The 19,395-nt window shown below is 43.9% G+C and overlaps 1 protein-coding gene across 2 annotated transcripts in view; it reads right to left on the bottom strand.

Moving 5' to 3' along the window:
- Nucleotides 1-1,978: 1,978 nt before the first annotated feature.
- The window catches only part of LOC118376646 (cholesterol side-chain cleavage enzyme, mitochondrial), a 34,288-nt gene continuing 16,871 nt past the window's right edge, over nucleotides 1,979-19,395 (bottom strand). The window contains exons 2-9 of one of the 2 annotated variants that reach the window (XM_052466874.1): nucleotides 18,523-18,678; nucleotides 16,446-16,645; nucleotides 13,521-13,724; nucleotides 12,438-12,598; nucleotides 11,752-11,918; nucleotides 8,756-8,834; nucleotides 8,449-8,640; nucleotides 1,983-2,990 (exon numbers count right to left, since the gene is read on the bottom strand). In XM_052466874.1, the coding sequence (XP_052322834.1) occupies nucleotides 2,880-2,990; nucleotides 8,449-8,640; nucleotides 8,756-8,834; nucleotides 11,752-11,918; nucleotides 12,438-12,598; nucleotides 13,521-13,724; nucleotides 16,446-16,645; nucleotides 18,523-18,678 (1,270 nt within the window). In that variant the 3' untranslated portion in view covers nucleotides 1,983-2,879. Of the gene's footprint in view, nucleotides 2,991-8,448; nucleotides 8,641-8,755; nucleotides 8,835-11,751; nucleotides 11,919-12,437; nucleotides 12,599-13,520; nucleotides 13,725-16,445; nucleotides 16,646-18,522; nucleotides 18,679-19,395 lie in introns of both variants that reach the window. The other variant, XM_052466875.1, reaches the window with a different exon arrangement.

A 19,395-nucleotide genomic window follows, 5' to 3' on the forward strand; every position in this document is an offset into this window, starting at 1 on the left:
CTGCCCAGATGAGCTACATGCCTTTCATGCTCGCTTTGAGGCAAGCAATACTGAAGCATGCACGAGAGCCCCAGCTGTTCTGGATGACTGTGTGATAACGCTCTCGGTAGACGATGTGAACAAGACCTTTTAAACAGGTCAACATTCACAAAGCCGCTGGACCAGACGGATTACCAGGACGTGTACTCAAGGCATGTACGGACCAACGGTCAAATGTCTTCACTGACATTGTCAGCCTCTCCCTGACCGAGTATTTAATACCTACATGTTTCAAGCAGACCACCACAGTCCCTGTGCCCAAGGAAGCGAAGGTAACCTGCCTAAATTATTACGCCCTGTGGTACTCACGTCGGTAGCCATGAAGTGCTTTGAAAGGCTGGTCATGGCTCACATCAACAGCATCCTCACGGACACCCTAGACCCACTCCAATTCGCATACCGCCCAAACAGATCCACAGATGACGCAATCACACTCGCACTCCACACTGTCCTTTCTCACCTGGACAAAAGGAACACCTATGTGAGAATGCTGTTCATTGACTACAGCTCAGCGTTCAACACCATAGTTCCCATTAAGCTACGGACCCTGGGACTAAACACCTCCCTCTGCAACTGGATCTTGGACTTCCTGACGGGCCGCCGCCAGGTGGTAAGGGTAGTTAACAACACGTCTGCCACCCTGATCCTTAACACTGGGGCCCCTCAGGGGTGTGTACTTAGTCCCCTCTTGTATTCCCTCCATTTACATTTACATTTAAGTCATTTAGCAGACGCTCTTATGCAGAGCGACCTACAAATTGGTGCATTCACCTTATGACATCCAGTGGAACAGCCACTTTACAATAGTGCATCTAAATCTTTTAGGGGGGGGGGGGTGAGAAGGATTACTTATCCTATCCTAGGTATTGCTGTTGTGTTGCTGACAACACAACAGTGGTAGCCCTGATCACCAACAACGATGAGACGGCCTACAGGGAGGAGGTCAGAGAACTGGCAGTGTGGTGCCAAGACAACAACCTCTCCCTCAATGTGAGCAAGACTAAGGAGCTGCTCATGGACTACAGGAAACGCGGGCCGAACAGTCCCCCATTAACATCGACGCGGCTGTAGTGGAGCGTGTCGAGAGTTTCAAGTTCCTTGGTATCCACATCACCAACTAACTATCATGGTCCTAACGTACCAAGACAGTTGTGAAGAGGGCACAACAAAACCTTTTCCCCTCCCACGAGTCTGACCGGTTGCATCATCGCCTGATATGGCAAATGCTTGGCATCTGGTCATAAGCCACTACAGAGGTAGTGCAAACGGCCCAGTACATCACTGGGGCCAAGCTTCCTGCCATCCAGGAACTATATAATAGGAGGAAAGCCTTTCCTCTGACATTGTTACTTTATATTATTACTTTTTTTTACTTAAGTGGTAAATATTTTCATAGCTCTTCTTGAACTGCAATATTGGTTAAGTGCTTGTAAGTAAGCATTTCACGGTCTACACTTCTTGTATTCGGCACATGTGACAAATACAGTTGGATTTGATTTAGCAGCTGGTGCTTGTTGAATTGCTAGGGAGCTGAGTTCAAGGCAACTAGTTACGTGTTACATTCAAGTCGGGTCCTGTGCAACAAGGAAACTGACAGTCGCAGCAACAGTCTACAGACATTCCACCAGAGTATAAATTGAATGACGTGGTTTTGACCAGCGACACTTGTTTAAATAAATATTTGTGGGTCATTGGCCTACACACACACTATCCCATAATGTCTACAAATGTTAACAAAAGAATACAAAAATGAAAAGCTGAAATGTCTTGAGTAAATAAGTATTCAACTCCTTTGTTATGGCAAGCCTAAATAAGTTAAGAAGTAAAAATGTGCTTAGCAAGTCACATAATTACATTTACATTTAATAATAAGTTGCATGGACTCACTTTGTGTGCAATAATAGTTTTTAATATGATTTTCTAATGACTACCTCATCTCTGTACCCCACACATACAATTATCTGTAAGGTCCCTCTATCGAATGTCATGCACATATTTAACCCCAAAGACCAGGGAGGTTTTGAAAGGGTTGAAAAGAAGGTAGATGCTTAAACAAAAGACATTGAATATCCCTTTTAGCATGGTGAAGTTATTAATTACACTGTGGATGGTGTATCAATACACCCAGTCACTACAAAGATACAGGCGTCCTTCCTAACTCAGTTGCCGGAGAAGAAGGAAACAGCTCAGGGATTTCACCATGAGGCCAATGATGATTTAACTGAGGATGGATCAAGTAGACCTGTGCCACAACCGCAATGACCAGATTCTCTAAGACTGAGAGAAAACATAGTTTGATGAAAATAATATTACTTTTGCTAAGAGACTGCCACTGACACAGCTGCCCCTGAGAAAACAGGGGAGACTGAATTGTTAATAACAATTGCCTCCCAAAGGTGAAGAGCACACCTTCCGGTACTAATTGATGATTGCCTAGGAGAGGAGAAACCACTCCCCCTCCAAGACAGCCACTGATTACGAAAACAACAATAGTCAAATTTCCCTTTCCCTTAATCCTGGTTGATCATCTGCAAATGATGAGCAGTCAGCAGTTCACATACCAATTAGGCTCCTGGGAAGACAGGGAGCACTTAAAGTAGATGGCCCTAGCTAGTTAGAAAGTACCAGACAACCACAAAATAAAGATAAACTAATCAAGTTATATTATTGTTTTATTAAAACAATGTTCGAATTTTTCTCACGCTTTGACCTTACAGAGTAGAGGCTGCATGATGTCACCAGCTACTGTGTATAGGCTTCATGATGTCACCCTCTGCTGTGTAGAGGCTGCATGATGTCACCAGCTACTGTGTAGAGGCTTCATGATATCACTGGCCGCTCTATAGAGGCTTCAGGGTCAGAAGAATGGGTTTCTCTGGCAACAAGATCAACTCGAAGGTACTGTGCACCTCCACCTGACGCTGTTTATCTACTCTGAAGTTCTCCAGCATCTGCAGTGACAGAGAAAAAGGTACAGTGTTACAACCATATGACTGTCTTCCTGTGACATTGTACTATTGAAAGGAAAAATTATAGCTGAATAAAAAAAGTAGTTTAAACTACATGAACGTTAAATCAAAACGAAATAAGTTGTTAGAACAAAGTTTTTTTTAAATATTTTGAATTGTTTTAAAATGATCATACCATGGATCATTTAGCTATTTGATTTAGAATTTTAGGACCCATTTAAGTATAAAAAATGGAAACAATTATTTAATAAAATATAGAATTAGTCTTTTACTACTATAGCCCATAGAAACTCATTGAATAACACATAAATGGCAAAAAAGACAGTAAAAAATACGTCATAAGGAATACGATTAAGTGTCTGTCCTACCTATGTGACTCGTTTCAGGAAACTAGGACTATGTAGCACATCACTTCACAGGAGAGGCATTTGAATGTAAACATACATTTTTTATCAAAATGCATTTTTGGGCAGAAATTACTTCTGGAACATGTCAACTTTCATCTGCCTTAACCCCCTAACATTATTTAGGGACCCTTTTAGATTTGCATGTATTTAATTGGTAGCCCCTATCTGCAAAAGCAGGGTGTCTTCAAAAAAAAAAAAAAAAAGCAGGGGAACATGGAATGTCCACCGAGTGCCCATCAAAAATATGATGTTGCCTGCTTACGCGCTGTAGGCATCCATTACACAGAGGACTGGCTACTATGGCACCTTGACAGTCTTGTAGCCAGTGAGATATGCTTTCCAGGGATATGCAGTTGACCCGGGTTGGACAAAGCAAGGACTAGAACCTTTTAATGCGTAATGTGAACTATTGCTACCCGGCGCAGAGACGAGACACACATGCTACATTACATTGTAAACAGATTTCATCGCTTTAGCATAAAATATGGCTTCTCAAGGGAGAAGAACATGTAAAAATGAAGAGTATCAAACAGGAACCTAAAAAGAAAGCAGCTATGAATAAGCATACCGACATAGAAGCTTTGAATAAAATAATTGAGTTGAATTCGGATCAGGGGATCGATGTGGACAATGAGAATTTTGACTAGGCCGACGAAGATTGCTTTCTAGAAGGACTGGATCTACTTTAACCTCATGGGGATAGGACTGGATCTACTTTAACCTCATGGGGATAGGACTGGATCTACTTTAACCTCATGGGGATAGGACTGGATCTACTTTAACCTCATGGGGATAGGACTGGATCTACTTTAACCTCATGGGGATAGGACTGGATCAATAAATTATTTTGAGGACTTTGTATAGCTCATTTACTATATGCATTGCATTTTTTATAAATTGTCAAGCAGCCAAAGCAAAGGTCAAACCCCTCTCTCCCAGTTGGCCTTCTGAGAGCAGCTGGTGTTGGAAATGGTTGAATTGTGGGCCCAAAGCAACCTCACAACCATCACAAGAGACCCCCTCACTCAAGGTGAGCGCCACTATCCAAAGCACATACCAAAAGACAAAAGGAAGAACTGCAAACATTGCACAAAACACAGGGGATATCTGAAATGCCAGTTCACCTTTTGTTTCCTGGTCAGCCTATCACGACATGCACAAGCTACGGTGAAAGTGCAATCTAATCATCTTTACCTGGGATGTAAAAGCGAACACCAAAGCCATTTGTAAATAGTTCAGCTTATTAATATTTAAGCACTTTTTTGTGAGGACACATGTGTAACCAAGTTTGTGGTTCATAAAACATTTTTATATATGTTTTAATAACAAACTTGTATTCCATCTGTAAATACAAATAAAATTGTTAAATTACGAGCCTATTTTGTTTAGCCTTGGAAAAAGGCAGGAACCTTCCCGCTAGCCATGATTGGCTGAGATAATGGATGGGCTGGACATGCAGAGAGATGAGTTTGGATTGGGCTGCCATGTAGCACGCAGACCAATGTTGATAGTCCTTTCGACAGCACCATTTTGTTAAGATATAACGTCAGCCATTGAGAACTACAAAAGTTTTGATACTTTTCTAAACAACATTTATGTCCTGAATTTAGCAGGTTCTGTCGACAGATCAGTTGAAAAAAGTGATTTGCTTCTTTCTACACACGCCACGGTCAGTGAACCGGAGTGACTTGAGACAACGCTGGCGGAACAAGATGTAGCTACAAACAGAACGCAGTTAAATGGTTCCAGTCTGCCATGAAGCATTTATCCATGTAAGAGTCCAGCTACATTTTCAGATATTATACGTTTCTAAGTTTGTCAGAAAGGCATTTTCATTGCAAGTTAAAGTGTACTGTTAGCTTGCTCGCGAACGTTAGTAATATATAATATAATATAATAATAATATATATATATAATAATATATGCCATTTAGCAGACGCTTTTATCCAAAGCGACTTACAGTCATGTGTGCATACATTCTACGTATGGGTGGTCCCGGGATCGAACCCACTACCCTGGCGTTACAAGCGCCATGCTCTACCAACTGAGGTACAGAAGGACCGCTCGCCAGCTCGCTAGCTAAAGTTACGTGTTTGATCTGTGTAGTAATATTATTATTCAAATCAGATATTAATTTGCATTCTTTATTATAACCTAATGTTATCTAGCTAACATTGAACCTGGTAGATTTACTTTAGCTACCTGGACATTTAGACATCAACTATGACAATGTTTGTATTGGTTGGTAGTGGTATGAGTTGGTACTATAGTAACCATTTCACTGTACTGTTTACATCTTCTGTATCCTTTGCAAGTGACAAATCAACTTTTTATTTGATTTGATATAGTGTGTGTTTACCAGAGAAGGTAATGTGAAGAACAAGATGACCTGCACCAAAGTCAGATTAGGATATAGGCCAAGGACGAGATGAAGTCAGATTAGGATATAGGCCAAGGACTAGATGAAGTCAGATTAGGATATAGGCCAAGGACGAGATGAAGACAGATTAGGATATAGGCCAAGGACGAGATGAAGACAGATTAGGATATAGGCCAAGGACGAGATGAAGACAGATTAGGATATAGGCCAAGGACGAGATGAAGACAGATTAGGATATAGGCCAAGGACGAGATGAAGACAGATTAGGATATAGGCCAAGGACGAGATGAAGACAGATTAGGATATAGGCCAAGGACGAGATGAAGACAGATTAGGATATAGGCCAAGGACGAGATGAAGACAGATTAGGATATAGGCCAAGGACGAGATGAAGACAGATTAGGATATAGGCCAAGGACTAGATGAAGACAGATTAGGATATAGGCCAAGGACGAGATGAAGACAGATTAGGATATAGGCCAAGGACTAGATGAAGACAGATTAGGATAAAGGCCAAGGACGAGATGAAGACAGATTAGTATATAGGCCAAGGACGAGATGAAGTCAGATTAGGATATAGGCCAAGGACTAGATGAAGACAGATTAGGATAAAGGCCAAGGACTAGATGAAGACAGATTAGGATAAAGGCCAAGGACGAGATGAAGTCAGATTAGGATAAAGGCCAAGGACGAGATGAAGTCAGATTAGGATATAGGCCAAGGACTAGATGAAGACAGATTAGGATAAAGGCCAAGGACTAGATGAAGACAGATTAGGATATAGGCCAAGGACTAGATGAAGACAGATTAGGATATAGGCCAAGGACTAGATGAAGACAGATTAGGATATAGGCCAAGGACGAGATGAAGACAGATTAGGATATAGGCCAAGGACGAGATGAAGTCAGATTAGGATATAGGCCAAGGACTAGATGAAGTCAGATTAGGATATAGGCCAAGGACGAGATGAAGACAGATTAGGATATAGGCCAAGGACGAGATGAAGACAGATTAGGATATAGGCCAAGGACGAGATGAAGACAGATTAGGATATAGGCCAAGGACGAGATGAAGACAGATTAGGATATAGGCCAAGGACGAGATGAAGACAGATTAGGATATAGGCCAAGGACGAGATGAAGACAGATTAGGATATAGGCCAAGGACGAGATGAAGACAGATTAGGATATAGGCCAAGGACGAGATGAAGACAGATTAGGATATAGGCCAAGGACGAGATGAAGACAGATTAGGATATAGGCCAAGGACTAGATGAAGACAGATTAGGATATAGGCCAAGGACGAGATGAAGACAGATTAGGATATAGGCCAAGGACTAGATGAAGACAGATTAGGATAAAGGCCAAGGACGAGATGAAGACAGATTAGTATATAGGCCAAGGACGAGATGAAGTCAGATTAGGATATAGGCCAAGGACTAGATGAAGACAGATTAGGATAAAGGCCAAGGACTAGATGAAGACAGATTAGGATAAAGGCCAAGGACGAGATGAAGTCAGATTAGGATAAAGGCCAAGGACGAGATGAAGTCAGATTAGGATATAGGCCAAGGACTAGATGAAGACAGATTAGGATAAAGGCCAAGGACTAGATGAAGACAGATTAGGATATAGGCCAAGGACTAGATGAAGACAGATTAGGATATAGGCCAAGGACTAGATGAAGACAGATTAGGATATAGGCCAAGGACTAGATGAAGACAGATTAGGATAAAGGCCAAGGACTAGATGAAGTCAGATTAGGATATAGGCCAAGGACTAGATGAAGTCAGATTAGGATATAGGCCAAGGACTAGATGAAGACAGATTAGGATAAAGGCCAAGGACTAGATGAAGACAGATTAGATATAGGCCAAGGACCAGATGAATGGTATTTTTACCAGGAGTTTTTCCTTATTGTAGGCTACTACTTTTACCACTTTTAGTCTTGAAATCTTTGGTTGGTTAATAAACTAATCACTGTGTTTAGCAAATATCTTAAAGAGATGGGTGGGGCTAAGGTTTAACAGGGTGTAAATGATGCTGAAGGGGTGGAGACAAAGAAGAGCTCTCCAGTAAGGGCCATTTTCTCAAAAGTGGGGTTACAAGTTTATCAACTTTCAAAGCAGATTTAATTTCCCATTGTTCTTCAACTGCAGTGTGTGATATACCATTTTCTAGCTCTAGGTTTCTACTTTTATCCAATGAAAAAAACACAATTTCAAATGTTGCTACATAAGACCAAATCCAGGTGGCCAGTCACATATTTAACCCGTAACTTCTGTTGTTTCAAACAACCTCCATATTTCCATGTGTTTGTATGACCTTCAGACGAGTCCCCTGACACTTCTGGGGGTTTTAGAGAGCACAACTGTGTTTGTGAGAGTCTCCCCTTTCCATAGATGGGTCATAATAGTATTCGGACACTACAAAAAAAATTGGGATGTCTCATGGTCTGACAAACATTGCTGTAGCTCGGCCACCTTCCACCGCAGATGCGGAAGGCCGGAAGGCCGATGGATTAAGCCCGTGCAACAAAACTGATATCTCTAGCTTAAACTGACAGATTTTGATCAAATTATTTTTAATATGTTACTTAGAATGACTCTTAAGGATTTGAATCAGTCATTCAAACGTTGAGCTGTGAACCTCACATGTATAAGGAAGAGCTGCATCTCCGTCTCAGCTATGCGCCGTCCAAGACACTGTCTGGGTCCAAACCCGAAGCCCAAGCTCCTGAAGTACTGGTTCTCTGTCCGCAGCCAGCGGGACGGGAGGTACTCCTCAGGTCTGGGGAACACATCTGGGTCTCTACCCATCGCATAGAGACCCAACTGGACCAGAGTCTAGAGAGTGTGAGAACACACCACATAACATACTGCCCTCCCAAACCATCAACCAAAGTCTCTGATCAAATGTAAATACAGTAGCAACCATATGTCATTGGTTGTCTCCTCTTACCCCACAAGGTATGTTATAGTTCTGAATGACGATTTCCTCTGTAATGTATCTCTGTAGACTGACTGCAACTGGATGAAGCCTGACGGACAGAAGAAGATGGTGACTTGGTTAATGCTTAACCAGTAGGTGGCCCAGGCATCTCAACAGATGAAGAGTATAGATGTTTAAGCGATATCTGAAATTCATCTCTAAAAGTGATCATTGTGACTTCACTTCTAATGTCTAACCAGTAGTTTGCACCATTGCAATGACGTAAAACATGTTCATGATCAGTAATGACATGATATATACTGTGATTAATGTCAATATGCCTTGTCCATTGCTGTTCTGGTTAGTGATTCTTGCCTTTTTTCACCGTAGAACCTCTGGCCCTGCTCAACACGCATTAGCTAACCCTTTAGTTCCACCTCCCACACATGCGGTGACCTCACCTGGTTTAACCTCTCTTGGTTGGTTCACGTCCGGATGAAAAGCGTTCCCAAAGTAAACTGCCTGTTTCTCAGGCCCAGAAGGATATGCATATAATTGGTAGATTTGGAAAGAAAAAACTAAAGTTTCTAAAACTGTTCAAATAACGTCTGTGAGTATAACGGAACTGATATGGCAGGCGAAACCCCGAGGACAAACCATCCCCCCCAAAAATAAAATTCATCCTACCACTATTTTCAATGGCTGTCACTTTTATTATAAGGTGAAGTCCTCCCAGATTACAGTTCCTAGGGCTTCCACTAGATGTCAACAGTCTTTAGAAAGAGTTCAGGCTGGCCAGTTCTTATAGCATTTAGCTGTACCCTTATCCTACTCCTCCTCTGTTCCTCTGGTGATGTAGAGGTTAATCCAGGCCCTGCAGTGCCTCGCTCCACTCCCATTCCCCAGGCACTCTCATTTGTTGACTTCTGTAACCATAAAAGCCACTAAGTTTGTTTTATTCACTACTTTAGCACACTCTGCCAACCCGGATGTCCTAGCGACGTCTGAATCCTGACTTAGGAAGACCAGCAAAAACCCGGAAATTTCCATCCCTAACTATAACATTTCCCGACAAGATAGAACTGCCAAAGGGGGGCGGAGTTAGCCTGCAGAGTTCTGTCATACTATCCAGGTCTGTGCCCAAACAATTTGAGATTCTACTTTTAAAAATCCACCTTTCCAGAAACAAGTCTCTCACAGTTGCCGCTTGCTAAAGACCACCCTCTGCCCCCAGCTGTGCTCTGGAATCCATATGTGAACTGATTTCTCCCCATCTATCTTCAGAGCTCGTGCTACTAGGTGACCTAAACTGGAACATGCTTAACACCCGGCCATCCTACAATCTAAGCTTGATGCCATCAATCTCACACAAATTATCAATGAACCTACCAGGTACAACCCCAAATTCGTAAACACGGGCACCCTCACAGATATCATCCTAACCAACCTGCCCTCCAAATACACCTCTGCTGTTTCAACGAGGATGTCAGCGATCACTGCCTCTCTTTCTAAAATTATCCACCGAAATTGTTGCAACCCCTATTACTAGCCTGTTCAACCTCTCATTCGTATCGTCTGAGATCCCCAAAGACTGGAAAGCTGTCGCGGTCATCCCCCTCTTCAAAAGGGGAGAAACTCTAGACCCAATCTGCTTACAGACCTATATCTATCCGACACTGCCTTTCTAAGGTCTTCGAAAGCAAAGTTAACAAACAGATCACCGACCATTTCAAATCCCACCGTACCATCTTCACAATGCAATCTTGTTTCCGAGCTGGTCATGGGTGCACCTCAGCCACGCTCAAGGTCCTAAACGATATCATAATCACCATCGATACGAGACAATACTGTGCAACTGAATTCATTGACCTGGCCAAGGCTTTCAACTCCGTCAATCATCACATTCTTGTCGCCAGACAACAGCTGTTTGGCTTCTCAAATGACTGCCTCGCGTGGTTCACCCACTACTTCTCTGATAGAGTTCAGTGTGTCAAATCGGAGGGCCTGTTGTGTGGACCCCTGGCAGTCTCTATGAGGGTGCAACAGGGTTCAATTCTCGGGCCGACTCTTTTCTCTGTATACATCAATGATGTCGCTCTTGCTGCTGGTGATTCTCCGATCCACCTCTACGCAGACGACACCATTTTGTATACTTCTGGCCCTTCTTTGGACACTGTGTTAATAACAATCCAGATGGGCTTCAATGCCATACAACTCTCCTACCGTGGCCACCAACTGCTCTTAAATGCAATTAAAACAAAATGCATGCACTTCAACCGATCACTGCCCACACCTGCCCGCCCGTCCAGCATCACTACTCTAGACGGTTCTGACTTAGAATATGTGGACAACTGCAAATACCTAGATGTCTGGTTAGACTGTAAACTCTCCTTCCAGACTCACTGTAAACTTAAACATCATCTCAATCCAAAATTAAATCTAGAATCGACTTCCTATTTCGCAACAAAGCATCCTTCGCTCACGCTGCCAAACCCTCGTAAAATTGACTATCCTACTGATCCTTGACTTCGACAATGTAATTTACAAAATAGCCTCCAACACTCTACTCAGCAAACTGGATGCAGTCTATCACAGTGCCATCCGTTTTGTCACCAAGGCCCCTTGTACTATCCACCACTGCGATCTGTATGCTCTCTTTCGCTGGCCCTCGGTTCATACTTGTCGCCAAACCCACTGGCTCCAGGTCATCTATAAGTCTTTGCTAGGTAAAGCCCTACCTAATCTCAGCTCACTGGTCACCATAGCAGCACCCACCCATATTCCATGTGTAACTCTGTGATGTTGTTTGTTATGCACTGCTTTACTTTATCTTGGCCAGGTCGCAGTTGTAAAAGAGAACTTGTTCTCAACTAGCCTACCTGGTTAAATAAAGGTGAAATAAAATGTATAAAACTGTATACTGGTTTTGTGGGTTTATAATAATTGGTATTGTAGTTATTGTCTTGTTTAGGTAGTCATTGTCGTTAACATCAGCTATCGTTTGTCAATCATCTTGTCTGTCCGACCTCAGTGTTTCCTTCAGCGCTCCTTTGACCAGCGGTATCATCTTCAGCATCTGTAGCATGTCTCCCTGGGTAGACTGTCTGGCTACAGCCACCTCAGCCCTCAACTCTTCCTGGAGGTCAGGGTGTCTGGCAAGCTCATATAGAGTCCACAGCAGGGTGATAGATGTCTGAAATACATTACAGAGCAGAATGATAACTACTAGAGACAACTGTTCATGAACTGATCCCAGAGGGTTGAAATACGGCTGGTTGTCTACCCTTTCTGGTAGTTAACTAATCAGTTGACTTGGATATCTCTCATACAGCCTCACAGAACCAGGCCTAAACAACAGGATAAGGTGATTACTGTTGGAAGTCATTATCAAGTTTTTTACCGTGTCTACCCCTTCAGCCATCAGTTCAGTGACGCTGGCCTTGATGTCCTCTATAGACAGCTTGTTATAGATGTTTTATAGAGAGGTTATATACAGGTTATTACCGTGTCTACCCCTCCAGCCATCAGTTCAGTGACGCTGGCCTTGATGTCCTCTAAAGACAGCTTGTTATAGATGTTTTATAGAGAGGTTATATACAGGTTACTACCGTGTCTACCCCTCCAGCCATCAGTTCAGTGACGCTGGCCTTGATGTCCTCTAAAGACAGCTTGTTATAGATGTTTTATAGAGAGGTTATATACAGGTTACTACCGTGTCTACCCCTCCAGCCATCAGTTCAGTGACGCTGGCCTTGATGTCCTCTATAGACAGCTTGTCTAACATCAGAAGGCTGGCCAGGACTCCTGGATACTTCCCGTGGGTGTTAGTGTCCTGACGCATCGTCCTGTAGATGTTCTGGATACAGCGGTCCGCTGGGGGCCGTAATGTAATCAGGACAGTATAACAGTGAACCAACAGAGGTACTGATACAGACACAGCACCAACACAGTGTTATCTGGGATCTTAAATGCATCATACGGATCACAGACAACTGTCTTCTTCTTGGCTTTACTTTTTTGGTTTCCCTAAATAGATGACAGCCCTAACACTTCCCACTGGACCTAACCCTTCCCCATGGCCCTAACCCTTCCCCCTGGCCCTAACCCTTCCCCCTGGCCCTAACACATCCCCCTGGCCCTAACCCTTCCCCCTGGCCCTAACCCTTCTCCCTGGCCCTAACACATCCCCCTGTCCCTAACACATCCCCCTGTCCCTAACACATCCCCCTGTCCCGAACACATCCCCCTGGCCCGAACACATCCCCCTGGCCCTAACACATCCCCCTGGCCCTAACACATCCCCCTGGCCCAGATCCTTCCCCCTGGCCCAGATCCTTCCCCCTGGCCCAGATCCTTCCCCCTGGCCCAAACCCTTCCCCCTGGCCCTAACACATCCCCCTGGCCCTAACACATCCCCCTGGCCCGAACACATCCCCCCCTGGCCCGAACACATCCCCCTGGCCCGAACCCATCCCCCTGGCCCTACACACTCCCCCTGGCCCTAACCCATCCCCCTGGCCCAGATCCTTCCCCTGGCCCAGATCCTTCCCCCTGGCCCAGATCCTTCCCCCTGGCCCAGATCCTTCCCCCTGGCCCAAACCCTTCCCCCTGGCCCAAACACTTGACCTTAAGTCTTCCCCTTGACCCTATCCCATCCCCTGGCCCTGACCCTTCCCCTTGGCCCTGACCCTTCCCCTTGGCCCTGACCCTTCCCCTTGGCCCTGACACTTCCCCTTGGCCCTGACCCTTCAATGTTTTCAGATATCACAGGGATATGCTATGAGTATTGTCCTACCCTGGTTGAAGATGCCATCCCAGGCCTCTACGTGATCTCTCCAGATCTTGGCTCCTACCCTCCTCAGCATGGCTGGGGGGATGTACAGCATGGGAGAGGTAGTCTTGAACATCAGAGAGATGCAGTCAATGAAGTGTTGGGCCTCAGGGTTGATGTAGTCCAACATCAGGCCCAGACGTTCCCCATACAGAACTGAACCCACAGCTGTAGATAAGAGAACACAGGTTAGACCACAGACTCACATACAGCATCGAACCCACCGCTGTAGATAAGAGAACACAGGTTAGACCACAGACTCACATACAGCATCGAACCCACCGCTGTAGAGGAGAGAACACAGGTTAGACCACAGACTCACATACAGCATCGAACCCACAGCTGTAGAGGAGAGAACACAGGTTAGACCACAGACTCACATACAGCATCGAACCCACAGCTGTAGAGGAGAGAACACAGGTTAGACACAGACTCACATACAGCATCGAACCCACCGCTGTAGAGGAGAGAACACAGGTTAGACCACAGACTCACATACAGCATCGAACCCACAGCTGTAGAGGAGAGAACACAGGTTAGACCACAGACTCACATACAGCATCGAACCCACAGCTGTAGAGGAGAGAACACAGGTTAGACCACAGACTCACATACAGCATCGAACCCACAGCTGGAGAGGAGAGAACACAGGTTAGACCACAGACTCACATACAGCATCGAACCCACAGCTGTAGAGGAGAGAACACAGGTTAGACCACAGACTCACATACAGCATCGAACCCACAGCTGGAGAGGAGAGAACACAGGTTAGACACAGACTCACATACAGCATCGAACCCACAGCTGTAGAGGAGAGAACACAGGTTAGACATTCCATACAGGACAGAACCTACCGCGTTACAGCACAGCAAATGTGAGACATTGTACAATACTGAGTGTACATGCAATAATATCAGGTAAATATAGTATAATATACAGTAGAGGAGGGTACATTACGAGACGCTTTTAGCCTAAGACACCAGTTGTCGATGTCTTATGAGCCCTAAGGCTAGTGATGGGCCTAATTAAGTAAGTAAGATATTAGTTGTCATCATCGATGTCCTATGACCCCTAAGGAGCGATGGACCTAATTAAGGAAGTAAGATATTTGCAGAAATATAAGATGTTAACCTTACAGTATTTGAGACAATCTGGTACAGTGGCTTGCGAAAGTATTCACCCCCTTGACATTTTTCCTATTTTATTGCCTTACAACCTGGAAATAACATTGATTTTTGTGGGGGGTTTGTATCATTTGATTTACACAACATGCATATCACTTTGAAAATGCAAAATATTTTATATTGTGAAACAAACAAGAAATAAGACAAAAGAACAGAACTTGAGAGTGGATAACTATTCACCCCCCCCCAAAGGCAATACTTTGTAGAACCACCTTTTACTATAATTACAGCTGCAAGTCTCTTGGGGTATGTCTCTATAAGCATGACACATCTAGCCACTGGGATTTTTGCACATTCTTCAAGGCAAAACTGCTCCAGCTCCTTCAAGTTGGATGGGTTCCGTTGGTGTACAGCAATCTTTAAGTTGCACCACAGATTCTCAATTGGATTGAGGTCTGGGCTTTGACTAGGCCATTCTAAGACATGTAAATGTTTCTCCTTAAACCACTCGAGTGTTGCTTTAGCGGTATGCTTAGGGTCATTGTCCTGCTGGAAGGTGAACCTCAGTCCCAGTCTCAAATGTCTGGAAGACTGAAACAGGTTTCCCTCAAGAATTTCTCCGTATTTAGTGACATCCATCATTACTTCAATTTCCTTAAATTTCTCAGTCCCTGCCGATGGAAAAGCATCCCCATAGCATGATGCTGCCACCACCATGCTTCACTGTGGGGATGATATTCATGGGGAGATGAGAGGTGTTGGGTTTGCTCCAGACATAGCATTTTCCTTGATGGCCAAAATACTCTTGTCATCTGACAAGAGTACCATTTTCCATATGTTTGGGGAGTCTCCCACATACCTTTTGGCGAACACCAAATGTGTTTTCTTATTTTTTTCTTTAAGCAATGGCTCTTTCTGGCCACTCTTCCATAAAGCCCAGCTCTGTGGAGTGTACTGCTTAAAGTGGTCCTATGGACAGATACTCCAATCTCTGCTGTGGAGCTTTGCAGCTCCTTCAGGGTTGTCTTTGGTCTCTTTGTTGCCTCTCTGATTATTAATGCCCTCCTTGCCTGGTCCGTGAGTTTTGGTGGGCGCCCTCTCTTGGGAGGGTTTGTTGCGGTGCCATATTCTTTCCATTTTTTAATAATGGTGCTCCGTGGGATGTTCAAAGTTTTGGATATTTTTTTATAACCCAACCCTGATCTGTACTTCTCTACAACTTTCTGTTTGGAGAGCTCCTTGTTCTTCAAGGTGCCGCTTGCTTGGTGCCCCTTGCTTAGTGGTGTTGCAGACTCTGGGGCCTTTCAGAACAGGTGTATACAGTATATACCGAGATCATATGACAGATATGACACTTAGATTGCACACAGCTGGACTTTATTTAACTAATTGTGTGACTTCTGAAGGTAATTGGTTGCCCCAGATCTTATTTAGGGGCTTCATGGCAAAGGGGAGGGGCTTCATAGCAAAGGGGAGGGGCTTCATAGCAAAGGGGGTGAATACATACACCACTTTTCCGTTGTAAATATTTTTGAATCTTTTGAAACAAGTAATTTTTTTCACTTCACCAATTTGGACTATTTTGTGTATGTCCATTACATGAAATCCAAATAAGAAATCTATTTAAATTACAGGTTACAATGCAGCAAAATAGGAGAAACACGGGATGAAGACTTTTGCAAGGCACAGTGCTGGTATGAGTTAGTGTATAAAACATGGTCACAGGTTTCAAGACAGAAGTAAATATTAGGTGAAACGGACTTACATTCCAGAGCGTATTTGAAGAGTTCTTGAGAAAGATCGGTGGTCCATTTGTCCTGTCCACTCCTTTCTATCTTCTTATGTACTCGGGCCACAAAGTCCTGTCCAACCTCGTCCAACAGAGGAACAAAGTTCCCCAGCACCTTGGGAGAGATCACCTCTCTATTCAGAATCACCCTGTTGGACCGCCAGTCCTCCCCATTCCTACAGAGAGAAAAAGACCAAACCTTGTTGTGAATTGTTTTGTTTTGGAATGTTACAGAACCAGCAAAACTTAATCTCAATAACGCAGTGTCAACTAAATCTCAATAACGCAGTGTCAATAACTAAATCTCAATAACGCAGTGTCAATAACTAAATCTCAATAACGCAGTGTCAATAACTAAATCTCAATAACGCAGTGTCAATAACTAAATCTCAATAACGCAGTGTCAATAACTAAATCTCAATAACGCAGTGTCAATAACTACATCTCAATAACGCAGTGTCAATAACTAAATCTCAATAACGCAGTGTCAATAACTAAATCTCAATAACGCAGTGTCAATAACTAAATCTCAATAACGCAGTGTCAATAACTAAATCTCAATAACGCAGTGTCAATAACTAAATCTCAATAACGCAGTGTCAATAACTAAATCTCAATAGCGCAGTGTCAATAACTAAATCTCAATAACGCAGTGTCAATAACTACATCTCAATAACGCAGTGTCAATAACTAAATCTCAATAACGCAGTGTCAATAACTAAATCTCAATAACGCAGTGTCAATAACTAAATCTCAATAACAAAATCTGTCAATAATGCCTGATTCACACAATAGCGCCACACCTGGCCTGGTTACCATCTACCACGCTATAGGGCCACACCTGGCCTGGTTACCATCTACCACACTATAGGGCCACACCTGGCCTGGTTACCATCTAACACGCTATAGGGCCACACCTGGCCTGGTTACCATCTACCACACTATAGGGCAACACCTAGCCTGGTTACCATCTACCACGCTATAGGGCCACACCTGGCCTGGTTACCATCTACCATGCCATAGGGCCACACCTGGCCTGGTTACCATCTACCACACTATAGGGCAACACCTAGCCTGGTTACCATCTACCATGCTATAGGGCCACACCTGGCCTGGTTACCATCTACCATGCTATAGGGCCACACCTGGCCTGGTTACCATCTACCACACTATAGGGCCACACCTGGTCTGGTTACCATCTACCACGCTATAGGGCCACACCTGGTCTGGTTACCATCTACCACGCTATAGGGCCACACCTGGTCTGGTTACCATCTACCATGCTATAGGGCCACACCTGGTCTGGTTACCATCTACCACGCTATAGGGCCACACCTGGCCTGGTTACCATCTACCACACTATAGGGCAACACCTAGCCTGGTTACCATCTACCATGCTATAGGGCCACACCTGGCCTGGTTACCATCTACCATGCTATAGGGCCACACCTGGCCTGGTTACCATCTACCACACTATAGGGCAACACCTGGCCTGGTTACCATCTACCATGCTATAGGGCCACACCTGGCCTGGTTACCATCTACCATGCTATAAGGCCACACCTGGCCTGGTTACCATCTACCACGCTATAGGGCCACACCTGGCCTGGTTACCATCTACCACGCTATAGGGCCACACCTGGCCTGGTTACCATCTACCACGCTATAGGGCCACACCTGGTCTGGTTACCATCTACCACGCTATAGGGCCACACCTGGTCTGGTTACCATCTACCACGCTATAGGGCCACACCTGGTCTGGTTACCATCTACCACGCCAAGCTGTACTGGGCTGGCCTGTAGATACGGCAATGTGAAAAGATATCTGAGATAACAGAGTAGAGTTTGGGTAAACCCTAAACTGTTAGCCAGGGTACCGGTCTCTTTAGCTAACATTCCACTTCTTGTCAACAGTCAAGAGACTGTTGCCCAGGCTACAATACCGTAGTGAGAATAGTCAAAACATCACAAAAAGGAAAGCTTATGATGACATTGATTTGAAAGTCCTTATTTAAACAACTGTTTGACAGATATAACAGAACAGTGTGCGTACTTGAGCAGGACTCCATATTTCCTGTTCCTGTAGTCTCTGTATGAGGTCCATGCCTCCACCGTTAACCTCTTGGGGTAGTGTCCTTCTGCCTTGAACAAGATGGCTGCATCCTCCGGCTTTATAATGTTTACACTATCATAGTAGCCTATCTTCTCCCTGCCAGGAACAATGACAGAGAACAGCAGATCGTCTAATTTATGTTCAAAGATTTTGTTGGTAAAATACACTTATTTTGGTTTGGTTCACACTCATAGTAGTCCATCTTCTCCCTGCAGGACAATGAAGCATGTTTGAACCGCAGTAAATATAGCAGACTGTACCTTTGTTACAATCAAACATATTTTGCTCGTAGAAATCCCATTCTAAATGTTAACGATTCTATATGGTTAGTTTCATATTGTATTTGTCTGATAGAAAAGATTGCTCCCCTCAACAAAGCTAATTCCAAAATGTAGTGTTTTGTCTGCAGCAACAACACAAACCGTATGGAAGTGTGTTATGTTGAAGTGGGTTCCAGCTATAACTATGGTTCACTGCAGAGCTGAAACTTTTAGTTGTGAATAACAACAATACAGTATTCACTGCATCACTAGTTTGGTATTTTATTAGGATCCCTAGTGGCTGTTGCAAAAGCAGCAGCTACTCTTCCTGGGGTAGAGACAGGTTAATACTATTATAACGTTGTCCCCGTTGACATCATCACGGAATGACATCTTGATTCTTAACGTAGGCCTGTCCAATTTTATGCAATTTGGCAGATGCTTTTAGCCAAAGCAACTTAGTATTTAGTGAATACATTTGTACATATATGTGGTCCTGAGTATTGAACCCACTATCCTAGCGTTTCAAGGCCCATGTTCTGATAACTGTTCT

This window comes from Oncorhynchus keta, chromosome 17 (genome assembly GCF_023373465.1).
Source record: "Oncorhynchus keta strain PuntledgeMale-10-30-2019 chromosome 17, Oket_V2, whole genome shotgun sequence".
NCBI classification, from domain to species: domain Eukaryota; kingdom Metazoa; phylum Chordata; class Actinopteri; order Salmoniformes; family Salmonidae; genus Oncorhynchus; species Oncorhynchus keta.